Below are 14,716 nucleotides of genomic sequence, written 5' to 3'. Positions count from 1 at the left end.
CTCTGAAACATTATCAAAAGAGACCATGTTATGATCACTATTCCCTAAATACTCACCCACACAATTATTAGATATAACCACCCCTTTACTCCAGTCCAACTTGACCTAGTTGTGATGCGTCCTCGATTTGCAATAGTAGGTGGGTCTCATCCTCCTCACTTATACAGGGTGGTTTATAGCATACACCAATGATAATTTTCCTTGTAACCTTAAGCCCTGCCAAAATGACTACCCAAAGGGATCTGGTAATTTCTCTCTGGTAATTTCTTTAACACATGGATTTAAATCTAGCTTTACATAAAGACAAACCCCTACACCCTTTTTAATCCCTCTGTCCCTCCTAAAAAAGGGCATAACCATTTAAATTCACAGCCCAGTCATATGTTTCCTCCTACCACTAATCTCATGATTGTCAGTACAAGCGGTACTTACAGTACATCACGCAACAGAGAGATAGAGCTAAGTACAAAGACTTTATATAGCAGGGCCAAGATAACGAAGGTGTATAGCACCTAATATAGATGGTAGTATATAACTAAGGTACCAATATACAAAAGGTTTATAGGCCCTAGTACAGGGGACTCCAGATTTACATAAGGGTTAATAATCATTAGACATACAGAGTCTAGTACACAGGGCTGTATATACTTTAGGGCTTATACTAGAAGGTATATAGCACCAACAATCTGTGGGTGAGCTAGAGTTTCATGGGAAATCTAGTATAGACAGGGCAATAGGATTAGCAAAGGGTTGTGGGGGAGGAGTGAGGGGGGCATATAGTTTATCAGATAAGGAGCTCCCGTTACAAGGGACATAGACTAATATTCGCCTTAGCTCTAACTCTCCGTTAGCTAATGTAAATATCAGAGGGAGAAGTAGTAATCTCTGCTGCATGCTGGCTAATGTGCAAAGCTTGCCGGGTAAATTAGGGGAGCTGTAGGCTATTGCATGTATTGAAAACTATGATTTAATTGGTGTCACTGAGACCTGGTGGGATGAAAAATGTGACTAGGCTGTGAATTTAAATGGTTACACACTTTTTAGGAGGGACAAAGAATTTAAAAAGGGTGGAGGGGTTTGTCTTTACGTAAAGTCAGATTTAAAGCCATGTAATAAAGACATTACCAATGAAAACGTTGAATCTCTTTGGGTAGAAATTTCAGTAGGGCTGGAGGTCACAAAGAAAATGATCATTGGTGTATGCTATAAACCACCCCGTATAGATGACGGGGATGAGTCCCAGCTACTGTTGCAAATGGAGGAGGCTTCACAACTGGGTCAAGTTGTTATTATGGGGGACTTTAATTATCCGGACATTGACTAGAGTAATGCAGTGGCTAAGTCAGAAAAAGCTAGTAGGTTTGTAAATATGGTAAATGACAACTTTTTATTTCAGGCGCTCCAAGAACCTACTAGGAATGACTCTATTTTGAGGTTAGACTGTCACGGTTAGGGTTGTTTTCTCTGTAAAAGAGGCGCTTGCGAAGGGACACGATTACTCTGTACATGTACATTACATGTACCTCTTGTGGCAGAACAAAATAAACTGTGGATGCACTAGGAAGGAGGGGCTACAGAGTTGTATTTTTTGTCCTGCCATCAGAGTTGTCCAGGTTTAACCAACATAAATATACACTGACAGGAAGGGCAGCCTAGAGAAAGGTAAAATTACTGGGCGATGACAAGTTGTCTAGTTGCTTGCCTGTTACCCTACGTTGTTTCTTCTCTTCTTCAAAAACCTAACCAGCACAGGGTACTATTATTATAGCATGAATTAGATGTTGGATGATTTCACATATTTGATTGTATCCTGTTAAATTGGACTGCAACTAACAACATATCTTTTAAACTGTGGTACCTTTAAGTGAGTATTCTTAAATAGATGCTGAGAAAGAGACATAAGCTTCAAAACATCAATTTTGCTATGTGACTTCTTGTCTTTTTTATACTGTATATTTCTGACAGCGAACTAAGCTGCAGATTTATCAAAATGTGAGTTTCGAGCTTAATACATGAAAATTCACCCTTGCTCTATTCATTCCTATAGGATTTTTAGAAGCATATTTAGTTTCCACTGTGTTTAGCTTTTTTGCATCAGAAAGGGTGTCGCATCACTAGTACAAAGTGTGCAATACAGTTATAGGACCAGTTATCCAGAATGCTTGGGACCAAGGGGTCTTTCTGTAATTCAGATCTTCATATTTTAAGTCTACTAAAAAATCAATAAAAACATTAAACCCAACAGGATTATTTTACATCCAGTAAGGATTAATGATATTTGTTGGGATCAAATACAAAGCACCGTTATATGTTTTATTTTTTACAGAAAAAGTGAAATCAATTTTAAAAATCTGAATTTGATTAAAATAGAGTCTATGGGAGAAAGGCTTTCCGTAATTCGGGTTTCCGGATAACAGATCCCATATCTGTACTGCTCACTGCACTAAAAGAGCTGAAATTCCAATTTAAAAATCAGGATTTTGCCTCTAAGTTACCAGGAACGTTTTTTTGTGGGGTTTTTTTGCCGCCTCTGGAAACTTGCCTCATGGCGGCAGCAGCACCTCTGTGTGGAAGTTAGAGTTTACCATTTAATAAATACGCTTCTAAAAATCCCATTGTAATAAATAGCACATGGGTGAGTATTAAGCGCTAAACTCACATTTTGTTAATTCTGACACAGCGGTGCTGTAAGTCCGGTGTCCATTCCAGCTTGAGCACTGTATGTTCTTCCTGTGTCTGCATGGGTTCCCTCTTGGAATTCAGATTTCCTTCCACACTCCAAAAACATACAGGCAGGTTAACTGGTTTCTGATAAAATTGGCCGTACTATGTGTGAATGTTATAGGGACCTAAAATTATAAGCTTCACTGCGGCAGTGACTGCTGTGATTTATGTATAATCTCTGTATAGGACTGCTGAAATATGTCGGCACTATACAAATACAGGAAATAAGTTAAAATCTATAACATACATTTATTGCATACACTGTGTCAGGAATGTTGTCACTTACCATGAATTCGTAAGGAAAAATCATTTGCAATGGAATAGTTACTTTCCTCAGTTCCAACAAAGGCTTTAACTCTTGCCTTGTAATAAATGCCTGGATTATTAAATTTCTTTGAAAGGTCACAGTATTTTTGTAATGTATCCTTGCATGATTTCACAACACTCCAATTTCCATCTTTTCTGAAATACAAAATGTAAGCATTAGCAATTTCTGTATGCTTAATTTTAAATTAAATTTAGATTTTTTTAACATCTTGAGTTGTCTTAACATGAGTTGGCCAAAGTTCCACCAGCACACCCGTACCTCCTCCAGTGGCAAACTAGGTGCACAGCCTAGAGGGTCGGCACCCTCACAGGAACCAATAAGAAAATTGACTGGCACGGCAAGTATAATGTAAGTGGGGCTTAGCCCCTGCGGGTTTATTTGCAGTGTAACAACGTTCCAGGGGCGTACTCCTTCGTCAGGCATACAAACCAGTGTAATATAGCTAAATAGTCTCACATAATTAGCATAAATAATTATATAATTAACAATTCATTATATAGAAATACAAAGACCTGAAATTCCACAGTGACTGTTCTCAATATAAAAGAAAAAAGCAGTTGTCCATGTGAAAATAGTAAATCACCTACCAAAGTAACTCTAGAAAATTAATTACTAACAAAAATTCTTTCTACCCTTAAAACCATGTTGCATTTAGATCAGGGGTGACCAGACTTTTCTGGGGTCACGATTGACCAGAAGAATGTGGAAGTGCGGCGTGAATGCGTACGTACGCATTCATGCAGCACTTCCACATCCCCGGGCTTGATCGTGGTCCACCACAAATCCATGGGGGATCAACTGGTGGACCTCGATCGACGTATTGGCCACCCCTGATTTAGATAATTATAACATTAGCAGTAACAATACAAAACTAGAAGCAAGAAGCAAGAAGTAACATTTGTTACAGAACTAGCGCTGACCAAGGAAAGGAGTTACTTGTTCCTGAACTACTGCACAATTCATCATTTATATATGCAGAAAAAAAGGGGATGCATAATTAAAAATTACCATAATAGAACCACATTATAAAAAGCAAGACATGGTAAATTCCTTGTTTAAACCTTGAGGAGCACAGTTTATAATGCCCATATCTTTTGTAGTAAAATTCTCTTTACATCCTGCCCCTCTAAGTTGCGAGATCTGATGGCCAGATTCAAAAAATGTTTCGTTAAAGCTGTTTCCTTTTTCTCTTTCCCTAATCAATTCTTTCTTTTTTTTTTCCAAGGGTTTATAATTCCAAATTGTAGACTTATGCTCATTCAGTCATTTTAATGTAATAATGTAATACACCACACTTTTACTATTACAGTTTAAAGTTCCTTTTATTGGTAATTTTGAACCATTATTTGGTATATTACATCAGTGCTGTCCAACTTCTGCGGTGCCGAGGGCCGGAATTTCTCTAGTATTCATGGTGGAGGGCCGCTAATGGAAGCCAGTTTTGACCACTCCCCTTTTTGAAACCACACCCACTTCAAACCACACCTATTTTATCACAATGGTGGTAGCACAGCAAAACCCCAAATGCTTGGTCCTTACTGTGGGGATATCAACCGTCATTCATATGTCAAAGAATTATATTATGTCCTATTAAGATAAACCCTTAAATTCCATATGCCCCCTCGTCCCCTGCGGATAGCACAGCAACCCCCAGTACATAATTACACACCTTAGGGACCATTTAATGGCTATTTCCAACTGCTAACAAACTCCCACAACAAACCCCTGCCAGGTTCACCTCCCACAAGCAGCATAGGGCAAGCAGAGTATGGCACACAAGCAGCACTCTGCCTGTCCTATGCTGTCTGTGTGTGCCATACTCTGCCTGCCCTATGCTGCCTGTGTGTGCCATACTCTGCCTGCCCTATGCTGCCTGTTTGTACCATACTCTACCTGCCCTATGCTGCCTGTATGTGTCATACCCTCTATAATGTTCAAGTTAGTTAGGAACCATTGTGCGACCGCTGGATGCAAAGTCTGACTCTTACGGTATAGCAGGAACTCCCAGCCCTTCTCGGTCTTCACCGACGCCCTTTTGGGGCCCCGGAACTTTCCGCTGCGGTCCAAGCTGGGGTCCTGCAAACTTTCAGAGTACAGACGAATATACAAGGTACCGGCAAGGCGAAGGCAGAATCGTAGTCGGGGTACAGGCAAAGGTCGAGGCAGGTAGCAAGAATTGTAGTCGGGGTACAGGCAAAGGTCAAAACCGGAAACAACAATCAAAACACTTGAGCAGGTACTGATAGATAACCAGAAGCCAGCTTGGGCAATGAAAGACTGAAGGAAGGGGTTTAAATAGCAGATTTTGGCGCCAAACAAAAGGAAACGGAACAAAAAACCTACACAAAGATGGCGCGTCATCACGCATGCGCAGTAACGCCGCGGCGTCCCCGATGAACCCAGAAGTGTGGGCCCTTGCCAGAGCGCATCTGCCGGCGCGAACTAAGGTAGGAGAACGCGCCGGACCGGCAAAGCGCCTTATAGTACCCCCCTTTCAGGAGCACCCACCGGGTGCTCCCAAGATTTCTTGGGAAATTTTCTATGAAAGGATCTAATCAATCGAGGAGCATGAGTATCCTTAGCATTGACCCAAGACCTTTCTTCAGGGCCAAAACCCTTCCAATGTAAAAAATATTGAACCTTACCTCTAGATTTTCGTGAATCAATAATCTCTTGTACCTCAAATTCCTGTTGACCATCCAGAAGTACTGGGGCAGGAGAAGAATGAGTAGCACAAAATTCATTGTTAACTACAGGCTTGAGTAGAGAGACATGGAAGGAATCCGAAATAGTCATATTGGGGGGGGGAAGATCTAATCTGACAGAAACTGGATTAATAATGTCCTTGATAGTGAAGGGGCCAATAAAATGTGGGCCCAGCTTGTGAGACGGTTGATGCAGTTTGATATTTCTTGTAGAGAGCCAAACGGAGTCCCCAACATGGAAGGAAGGACCAGTACGACGTCGCTTATCAGCAGCGATCTTCTGAAGGGAGGAAGACTTTTGAAGCGCTTGATGGGCATGTGACCATTACCTCCGCAGCAGGAACATCAGATATAATTAGCTCAGATGGAAGAGCCCTCGGTTGGAAGCCATAAACACAAAAAAAAGGAGAGAATCCTAAGGACTCATGTCTGAGGTTGAATTTTGCAAATTCAGCCCATGGGAGTAATTCAGACCAATTATCCTGGTTAGATGAAATAAAACAACAAAGAAATTGTTCTAGGGATTGATTAGTCCTTTCAGTCTGTCCGTTACTTTGCGGATGGTATGCAGAGGAGAAATTTAATCTGACCTTTAACAATTTACAAAAGGCTCACCAAAATCTGGAAACAAATTGTACCCCACGATCAGAAACAATACTGGATGGAAAACCATGAAGGCGAAAAATTTCTTTGACATAAATCTTGGCTAGAGCAGAGGCAACTTCTTTAAAGGGATAAAATGAGCCATTTTAGAAAAACGGTCTACTACCACCAGAATAGTAGACATTTCGGATGACTTGGGTAAATCAACAATAAAGTCAATTGCAATATCAGTCCAGGGTTGTTTAGGCACAGGTAAAGGTGTCAGTAAGCCACAAGGTAGCGAACGAGGAGTCTTATGCTGTGCGCAAACTGTGCATGAAGATACGAACTGAGAGACATCACGCACTAACGAAGGTCACCAAAAATATCTGCGGACAAGATCCAAAGTCTTCTTAGTACCTGGGTGTCCGGCCAACAATGAAGAGTGAGCCCACTGCAGTACTTGGGGAAACATGGACAGAGAGACAAAGTTCTTATCCAGAGGGCAGGCAGAAGCAGAGTCATCAGAGAGGGCCACAGGAGCAATAATACGTTCTGGAGCGATTATGGGAGTAGGAGGATTATCAGGGGTTTCAGTGACCAGAAGTGACCGAGACAAGGCATCAGCCTTAATGTTTTTAGACCCCGGGCGAAAAGAAATTAAAAAATTAAACCTCGAAAAAAAAAAGAGCCCATCGTGCCTGACGAGGATTGAGTGTCTTTGCATCAGAAATATACTCTAAATTTTTGTGATCAGTCAAAATTGTAACAGGCTCAGAAGATCCTTCCAGAAGATGTCTCCATTCTTCAAGAGCGAATTTGATCGCCAATAACTCTCGGTTGCCAACATCATAGTTTCTCTCAGCAGCGGAGAACTTACGGGAGAAATAGGAACAGGGATGCAAGGAATCTTGGAAAGAAGGCCGTTGGGATAAAATTGCTCCAACACCAGACATCAGAAGCATCTACTTCTAGAATGAAAGGACGAGTAGGAACCGGGTGAATGAGGACTGGAGCAGAACAAAATGCGGCTTTAAGTTTTTCAAAGGCAGTTTGAGCTTCAGAGGACCAGACATTTTTGACCCCCTTCTTGGTGAGAGCAGTAATGGGTGCGACAATTTGAGAAAAACCTTTGATGAATCTTCTATAAAAATTTGCAAAACCCAAAAATTGTTGGATGGCTTTTAAGCCAACAGGGGGAGGCCATTCAAGGACAGCAGAAACTTTGACAGGATCCATCATTAAGCCTGAGGAGGAAATGACATAACCAAGGAAGGAAATTTCAGATTTGTGAAAGTCACATTTTTCAATCTTAGCATAAAGGCGGTTCACTCTTAAGCGATGCAGTACTTGTTTGACATAAGCAATGTGTTCAGGTAAAGATGAAGAGAAAACCAGTATGTCGTCTAGATATACCACCACATAGGAAAAAAGAATATCTCAAAAAATGTCATTAATAAAGTCTTGAAAGACAGCAGGTGCGTTGCATAAGCCAAAAGGCATAACTAGATATTCATAATGACCGTCACGAGTGTTGAAAGCCGTCTTCCATTCGTCACCGTGACGAATGCGGATAAGGTTGTAGGCCCCCCGCAGATCTAACTTGGTAAAAATCTTAGCCCCATTGAGGCAATCAAAAAGATCAGGTATCAAGGGAAGAGGATATCGGTTTTTAATGGTAATCTTATTCAAGCCCCGGTAATCAATGCACGGTCTTAATCCTCCATCCTTCTTCTGGACAAAAAAAAAAAATCCAGCCCCAGCGGGTGAATTGGATTTTCTAATGAACCCTTTAGACAGATTCTCTTGAATATAGTCTTTTATTGCTTGGGTCTCGGGGATCAAGAGAGGATAGGTCCTTCCTCTGGGGGGAACAGAACCAGGGATCAGGTCAACAGGGCAATCATAAGGACGGTGTGGAGGAAGGGTCTCTGCATTTTTCTTCTCAAAAACATCGGCAAAGTCTGAGTAACATGAGGGCAGATGTTTAACAGAAACAGTAGAAAGGGACACAGCAAAGTTATCAAGGCAATTTGTACGAAAAAATGAACTCCAGACCTTGATATCTCCAATAGACCAGTCAATGATGGGATTGTGCTTCTGTAACCATGGGAGACCTAGAATAATAGGTGTGGTGGGACACTGAATGGCCAAAAAGGTGATTACCTCAGAGTGTAGTGATCCCACTCTGGAGGAGAGGAGGAGTGGAACAGGTCACATGGCCAGGAGTTATAGGTCTGCCATCGACAGAGGAACCTTTAGGGGTATCAAAGGAATTCGAGAGGACTTGGCAAAAGACAGGTCAATAAAGTTTCCAGCAGCTCCCGAGTCGAGGAAGGCCTGGCAGGAACAGTACTTGGAATTGGACGAAATGGAGATAGGCACCAATACTCGGGTGCGAAAATTATGGGGGAAAAAACTAGCTTCGCCTAGGGAAGTTTTCCCCAACTGACCTAGGCGCTGGAGTTTCCCTGTTGAGGAAATTGCTTAGGCTTGTTGGGACACATCTTGACAAAATGACCAGTGCTCCCACAATACATACAAAGACCTGCAGACCTTCTACGATTACGTTCCTCAACGGAGAGCCTGGTAGCTCCAAGTTGCATTGGTTCATCCATGGAGGCTGGTACGGAGGTTGGAGAGGGTGCTGAAGAGGAGAATTCTGGAACAAATCTCCAAGGGCAGTTCTTTTGAAGCTGTCTCTCCCCTTAAGCGGGTGTCAATATTAATGACAAGAGAAACCAAGTCTTCGAAGAGGGGAGGTAAGTCACGAGCAGCTAGTTCATCTTTAAGAGAGTCATTGAGACCGTGCCAAAAAGCTGCTACCAAAGCCTCATTATTCCAGGAAGTTTCAGCGGCTAGTGTACAGAAGTTAATGGCATAGTCAGAGGCAGCACGAGAACCGTGGGTGATTCTCATAAGGCGAGCTGAGGCATTTACCTTTTGACCAGGGGCATCAAAAATCTGTTGAAAAGTGGAAAGGTAAGCAGCCGCATTGTTAACGAGAGGGTCATCTCGTTCCCAAAGAGGAGAAGCCCAAGCAAGGGCCTTGCCAAAGAGCAGAGCAATAATATAAGCAACCTTGGATTTTTCATTTGTCTCAGGATCACCTCCATAGCGCAAGGGAGAGGGAATCTTGGGCTCGGAGAGAAGAACAGATGCCGAAGAGGCCGGAGGCGGAGAGGGGGTGGCAAATCAGGAAATACTTGAGGCAATTGTTGAGGTAGCTGTAACGCATCAAGGCGGGTGGTTATGTGCTGTAAAGTCTGTGCGAGGTGCATCTGCTGAGTTTCCTGCTGCTCCAGACGTTTCATAAAGGCCTCCAAAATGGATTCCAGCGAGGAAGCAGAAGCCAGCGGCCTGAGATGGCTCCATGTGTGGCCCAAGCTAACTATAACTTTCAAGTTAGGTAGGAACCATTGTGCAAAGTCTGACTCTTACAGTATAGCAGGAACTCCCAGCCCTTCCCGGTCTTCACAGACGCCCTTTTGGGGCCCCGGAACTTTCTGCTGCGGACCAAGCTGGGGTCCTGCCGGTGCGAACTAAGGTAGGAGAACGCGCCGGACCGGCAGAGCGCCTTACACCCTCCCTGCCCTATGCTGCCTGTGTGTGCCATACTCTTCCTACCCTATGCTCCCTGTGTGTGCCATACAGACAGGCAGCATAGTCCAGGCAGTACCTACATATGTCTGAGGTGTGAACAGGTGAACAATGGGGGTGATTACAGCCTGAGCCTGAGGTGTGAACACTGCAGGTATTAAAAGTTGTGAACAACACAGGGGATTACATGTTTAAACAATACAGTGGGATTACAGCCTGAATCTGAGGTGAGAACCATGCAGGGGGCCAGTTAATCTCAGTACTGATACTATTTAAAGCTTACACAAAGGTAAGCTATCAAAGCAGCCAGACAGGTGGGGGGGCCACACAGAGGGGGGGTCGCAGGCCGCCAGTTGGACAGCACTGTATTACATTATTCCCCACGGATGCAACCAGGGCCAAAACTCGGGGCAGGCAGAGTAGGCGGCAATCACTGGGGGGCGCACATCAAAGGGGAAAGAAACTTTTTTTTTTTTTTAGTAGTATTTTATTAGTTTACTTTTAGAAGTAAACTTAGTAATAGAACCGCCACCCACAACCCCCCTCTGGAATGATGTGTTTGTATTTCCTCTCGGGACCCAGTCAGGAGCACTTCCCACCCTTCTATTTATCAGTACTTACCTCAGTGTTAAAGTTGGCGTTCTGAGCATGCGTAATAGGCAGTGGCGCGGCCCATACGCATGCGCGTCATTCAAAATATATGGCAGCCAGAGGGACAGAAGTGCTGGGGTGCGGCGCGGGGAAAACCATCCTGAGGCCTGAGCAGGGCCGCTGGCTGGAATTCTCTGAATCTTTGACGATTACATGCAGGCTGCTTTTACAGGAAGAGGGGGCTGCTGGCACAGGTACATATGATTGTGGTCAAATTGGGTGCAATTTGGATTTGCTGCCTACTAGCATATATATAGATTGGGGCAAATTAGGAAGTATGAGGAATTGGCTGCTGCTGGTACAGATGGGCCAATATGTTGGGTGCTGCTGGCACAGGTACAGATGGGGGGCAATAATGAGGGATTGAGGGGCTGATTGAAGCCCTTGCCTATGGTGCCAAAATACCTTGGCCCGGCCCTGAAAACCACTATTGAAATGGCTATAGTTGGTGCATGGATATTTACCTACTTTTTACATACTGCTCAGTCTTTTTTTATATTACTTAACTTTAACAATTGCCCCACTGTTCTGTTCTCATATAAAAAAAGGAAAGACAATGGGGAATTGGTAATGTCGAGGTCATAATTATCAACCCCTCAAGAAAGAAAAAGAGCAGGAGAAAAAAATTGGTTAAAAAGTTATGGAAAGAGAAAAAGGAAACGTAAGCTAAATTTTTTTTTAATCTGGTCATCAGATCTCGCAACTTAGATGGTAAATATTGAAACAGGTAAAAGTGAGCGAGGGGCAGGATATAAAGAGAATTTTACTACAAAAGAAATGCTACTGGATAAGGGCTTTAAAAACTATGGGGCCCATTCATTTAACCACAATTTTTTTGTGGTTAAAATCACGATTACTAAAACAGTTCTCATTCTCATTATAAATACAGCATGTGTGTCACCTTTACTTTATACCAGGCTGTTAAATGAACCATTCCCATACCATGCTACCCAGAAGGTAACAGATAATTTGATACAATAAAACTGACCAAATCAATCTCATTCTAGTACATTTTTTTTCATAAATCCAAGGATTATTACCCATTTAGGATTGCTCCAGTGCATTTAAATACTCTTAAAACACTCAAGGATAATTGTCAGTTTATGTAAGCTTAATTACAAATCCACATACAAATCTTTCCGCCAGCAACTGTTTTTTCAGCTTACAATGTTCATATCAATGATACAGTAAATGATATATATTAGTTTTATTATTTATTCTACTATTGTGTGCTACAATCATATATTGAACAATATATTAAATTCCTGGATAACAGTCTTCAGTCTGTAAATCAGGGCTTCTAAAATTCCATGTTAGTCACCATGACCTATTTGAAATGCGATTTTCCATTTTCTAACATATTCCGTTATTAACGGTTACCCTTATACACTTCATCAGGAAGGTATGGGCTCTCCAAACTGCTTTTGTTGATAGAGCACACTTACCCTTACACGCCTGCCTGTGAGCCATGTCCTGCTGTCCTGCCGTTTGTAACTTTCGACAGCTACTGCTGTGCTGCTTACAAGGAATGTTTGGCTCTGTTACTACCAGGGAGTACTTTTATCACAGCTGGTGGGATACCACCTGATTTGTGCAAATGTGATAAAAGAGCCATTCAGCAGGCATATAAATTAAACTTCTCAGTGGAGAAATTCATATTTTTTCCCACAGCTGGAGTGGGAACTAATAACAGTCCCTTTAGCTATCAGTGAATCAAAAATAGAACTGGAGATGTGATTGGGCTGCTACTGCAGAATTCTCTGTTACTACCAGGGAGTACTTTTATCACAGCTATTCAGCAGGCATATAAATTAAACTTCTCAGTGGAGAAATTTTTATTTTTTCCCACAGCTGGAGTGGGAACTAAGAACAGTCCCTTTAGCCATCAGTGAATCAAAAAAAGAACTGGAGGTGTGATTGGGCTGCTACTGCAGAATTCTGAATGGCACTCCTAGCTCTCATTTCAGCCTAGACACTGCAGCTCTAGTATAAGATTTTTAGCAGGTAAAGTAATTTTTTTAAAATCATTTTACAGAAGCACTATAAATTTTTGAGAAAGAGTAATATGACAATATGGTAATATGACATATGACAATATGTTTTTAAAAGGAATCTGGTTCATCAATAAAACTGCAAGATATACCATAATTACAACCACAAAACTTATTGTTCTATACAATGACACTTTAAAGGAATCTTAACAAACATGAAACATGCTAAAAACCTAGTTTCTGGATTAAACAGTCATCCTGTACCCTACTCCATTGCACTGAAGTTTTGTGGAGGAGCCAAAGGCTATTTTATTTTTAAGTTATGGATCCCCAGAGTACAAACTAGTAGAGGGTAAGGGAAATTATAGGCAATGGCTGCTGCAAAAATGTATTTGTTTGGAATAATTATATAAACCAAAAAGTATTTTCCTTATTTTGATCAATTTTACACATCATTAGTAAGTGCTTACTTGTAATCCTTGATTTCTACTTGAAAATGTGGTGTAGCAGAAGTAAAGTTGTAATCCCAGAATAAAGTTGTATTCATATTATATGACTTGAGTAAAAGGTTAAGCGGCAAAGGCACTGCAAAGAAAAAGAAAAATCATTAGTACATTTGAACACCTTTGGAGTACCATAATAATACTACTGTATATAACTTACTGACATTTTATTAAAATACATTATAAGGCAAAATTATGGACCTGTAAAGCCTACATTTGCCTACAATGTATTTCAGTTAGGCATGTCTCCCCCACCCAAATGGCATTATTTGTACTGCATATATCCCCCTTCGTTTGCCAGCACCATCACATTTTCCTAAAGCAAACAGCAGCATTCACCTGGTGGCCATTTTTCCTCTGATACATAATCAGATACATTTAAATCTGCAAACAGCATACACACACAAAGACCCTTATTCAGCATACATTTCATCAAGAATACAGATTCACACAGGCAGAATTGTCAGAATTCCTTTTCCCAATTTGTATCTGTATGAGGTAGTCTCCTCAACCCTAATGATATGGTTGTGGTTTCAAGAAACTCTAAAACCATAGAAATTCCTGCTGCCCTGCTGGGGCAATTAACTGCCCACCCCTCACAAAAGTCACAGCACCCCATTCCCGATTAAGCCGCACGGTTTGACACCTCATTCATGGGTCTACGACAAACGGTGGTTAATTGCCCCCTGCTGTGGCAATTAACCTCCAACCCCTCAGAAAAGTCATAGCACCCCAATCCCGAATAAGCCGCATAGTTTGACACCTCATTCATGGGTCTACGACAAACGGTGGGGCAATTAACTGCCCACCCCTCAGAAAAGGCATAGCACCCCATTCCCGAATAAGCCGCACGGTTTGACACCTCATTCATGGGTCTACGACAAACGGTGGTTAATTGCCCCCTGCTGGGGCAATTAACCTCCAACCCCTTAGAAAAGGCATAGGACCCCATTCCCGAATAAGCCGCACAGTTTGACACCTAATTCATGGGTCTACGACAAACGGGTTATTTGCCAAAATCCCCTTTATAAGTCAATGGGGCAAATTTGGGGATCTGTCTTGCCCCGGGGGTAAAACTTATACTCTTGTGTGGGGTATCTTCTGACACAGGTTGCAAACCTCTTCAAATGTGGTAAATTTCACATTTCTAAAAAATTCCCTCTCTGCGCTACAATCCGTCAAAGTTGGCCTCAATGTTAAGTCAATGGGATTTTTGGCCCTGTTAATTGCCCCCTGCGGGGGGCAATTAACCACCCACACCTCAGAAAAGTCATAGCATCCCATTCCTGAATAGGCCGCACGATTTGACACCTCACTCATGGGTCTACGACAAACGGTGCGGGACAAGTTCCGTGCCGAACTTTTGTACGGAAGAATAATAATAAGCCTGTGAGATAATAGAAACGATGCTTTGCTTCGCAAGCACCACTAATAATGTTGCCTGCACCAGGTGTCACTTTTTATACTTTAAACTTACAATTACAGATATTTTCTTGGGGGTTGGGATTTTTGTACACTGAAAGCATACATACATGCACTCATACTATCTGGCAAGTGCACAAGTGATTAATAAAAGTTTTTTCTTCCCAAAAAATATGTTATTGCATAATAACTTATTTTGTTATCAGTTTT

General features: G+C 41.9%; 1 protein-coding gene across 1 annotated transcript in view; it reads right to left on the bottom strand.

The window, feature by feature from the left end:
• ifngr1 (interferon gamma receptor 1) overlaps positions 1-14,716 on the bottom strand; it is a 75,599-nt gene that overhangs the window by 37,304 nt on the left and 23,579 nt on the right. Inside the window, 2 exon segments of the mRNA NM_001079346.2 lie at positions 3,011-3,186; positions 13,052-13,166. Coding sequence (NP_001072814.2) covers positions 3,011-3,186; positions 13,052-13,166 — 291 coding nt within the window.

The sequence above is a fragment of the Xenopus tropicalis genome, chromosome 5 (genome assembly GCF_000004195.4).
Source record: "Xenopus tropicalis strain Nigerian chromosome 5, UCB_Xtro_10.0, whole genome shotgun sequence".
In the NCBI taxonomy this organism is placed as follows: Eukaryota; Metazoa; Chordata; class Amphibia; order Anura; family Pipidae; genus Xenopus; species Xenopus tropicalis.
This window is presented reverse-complemented; position numbering and strand designations above follow the sequence as displayed.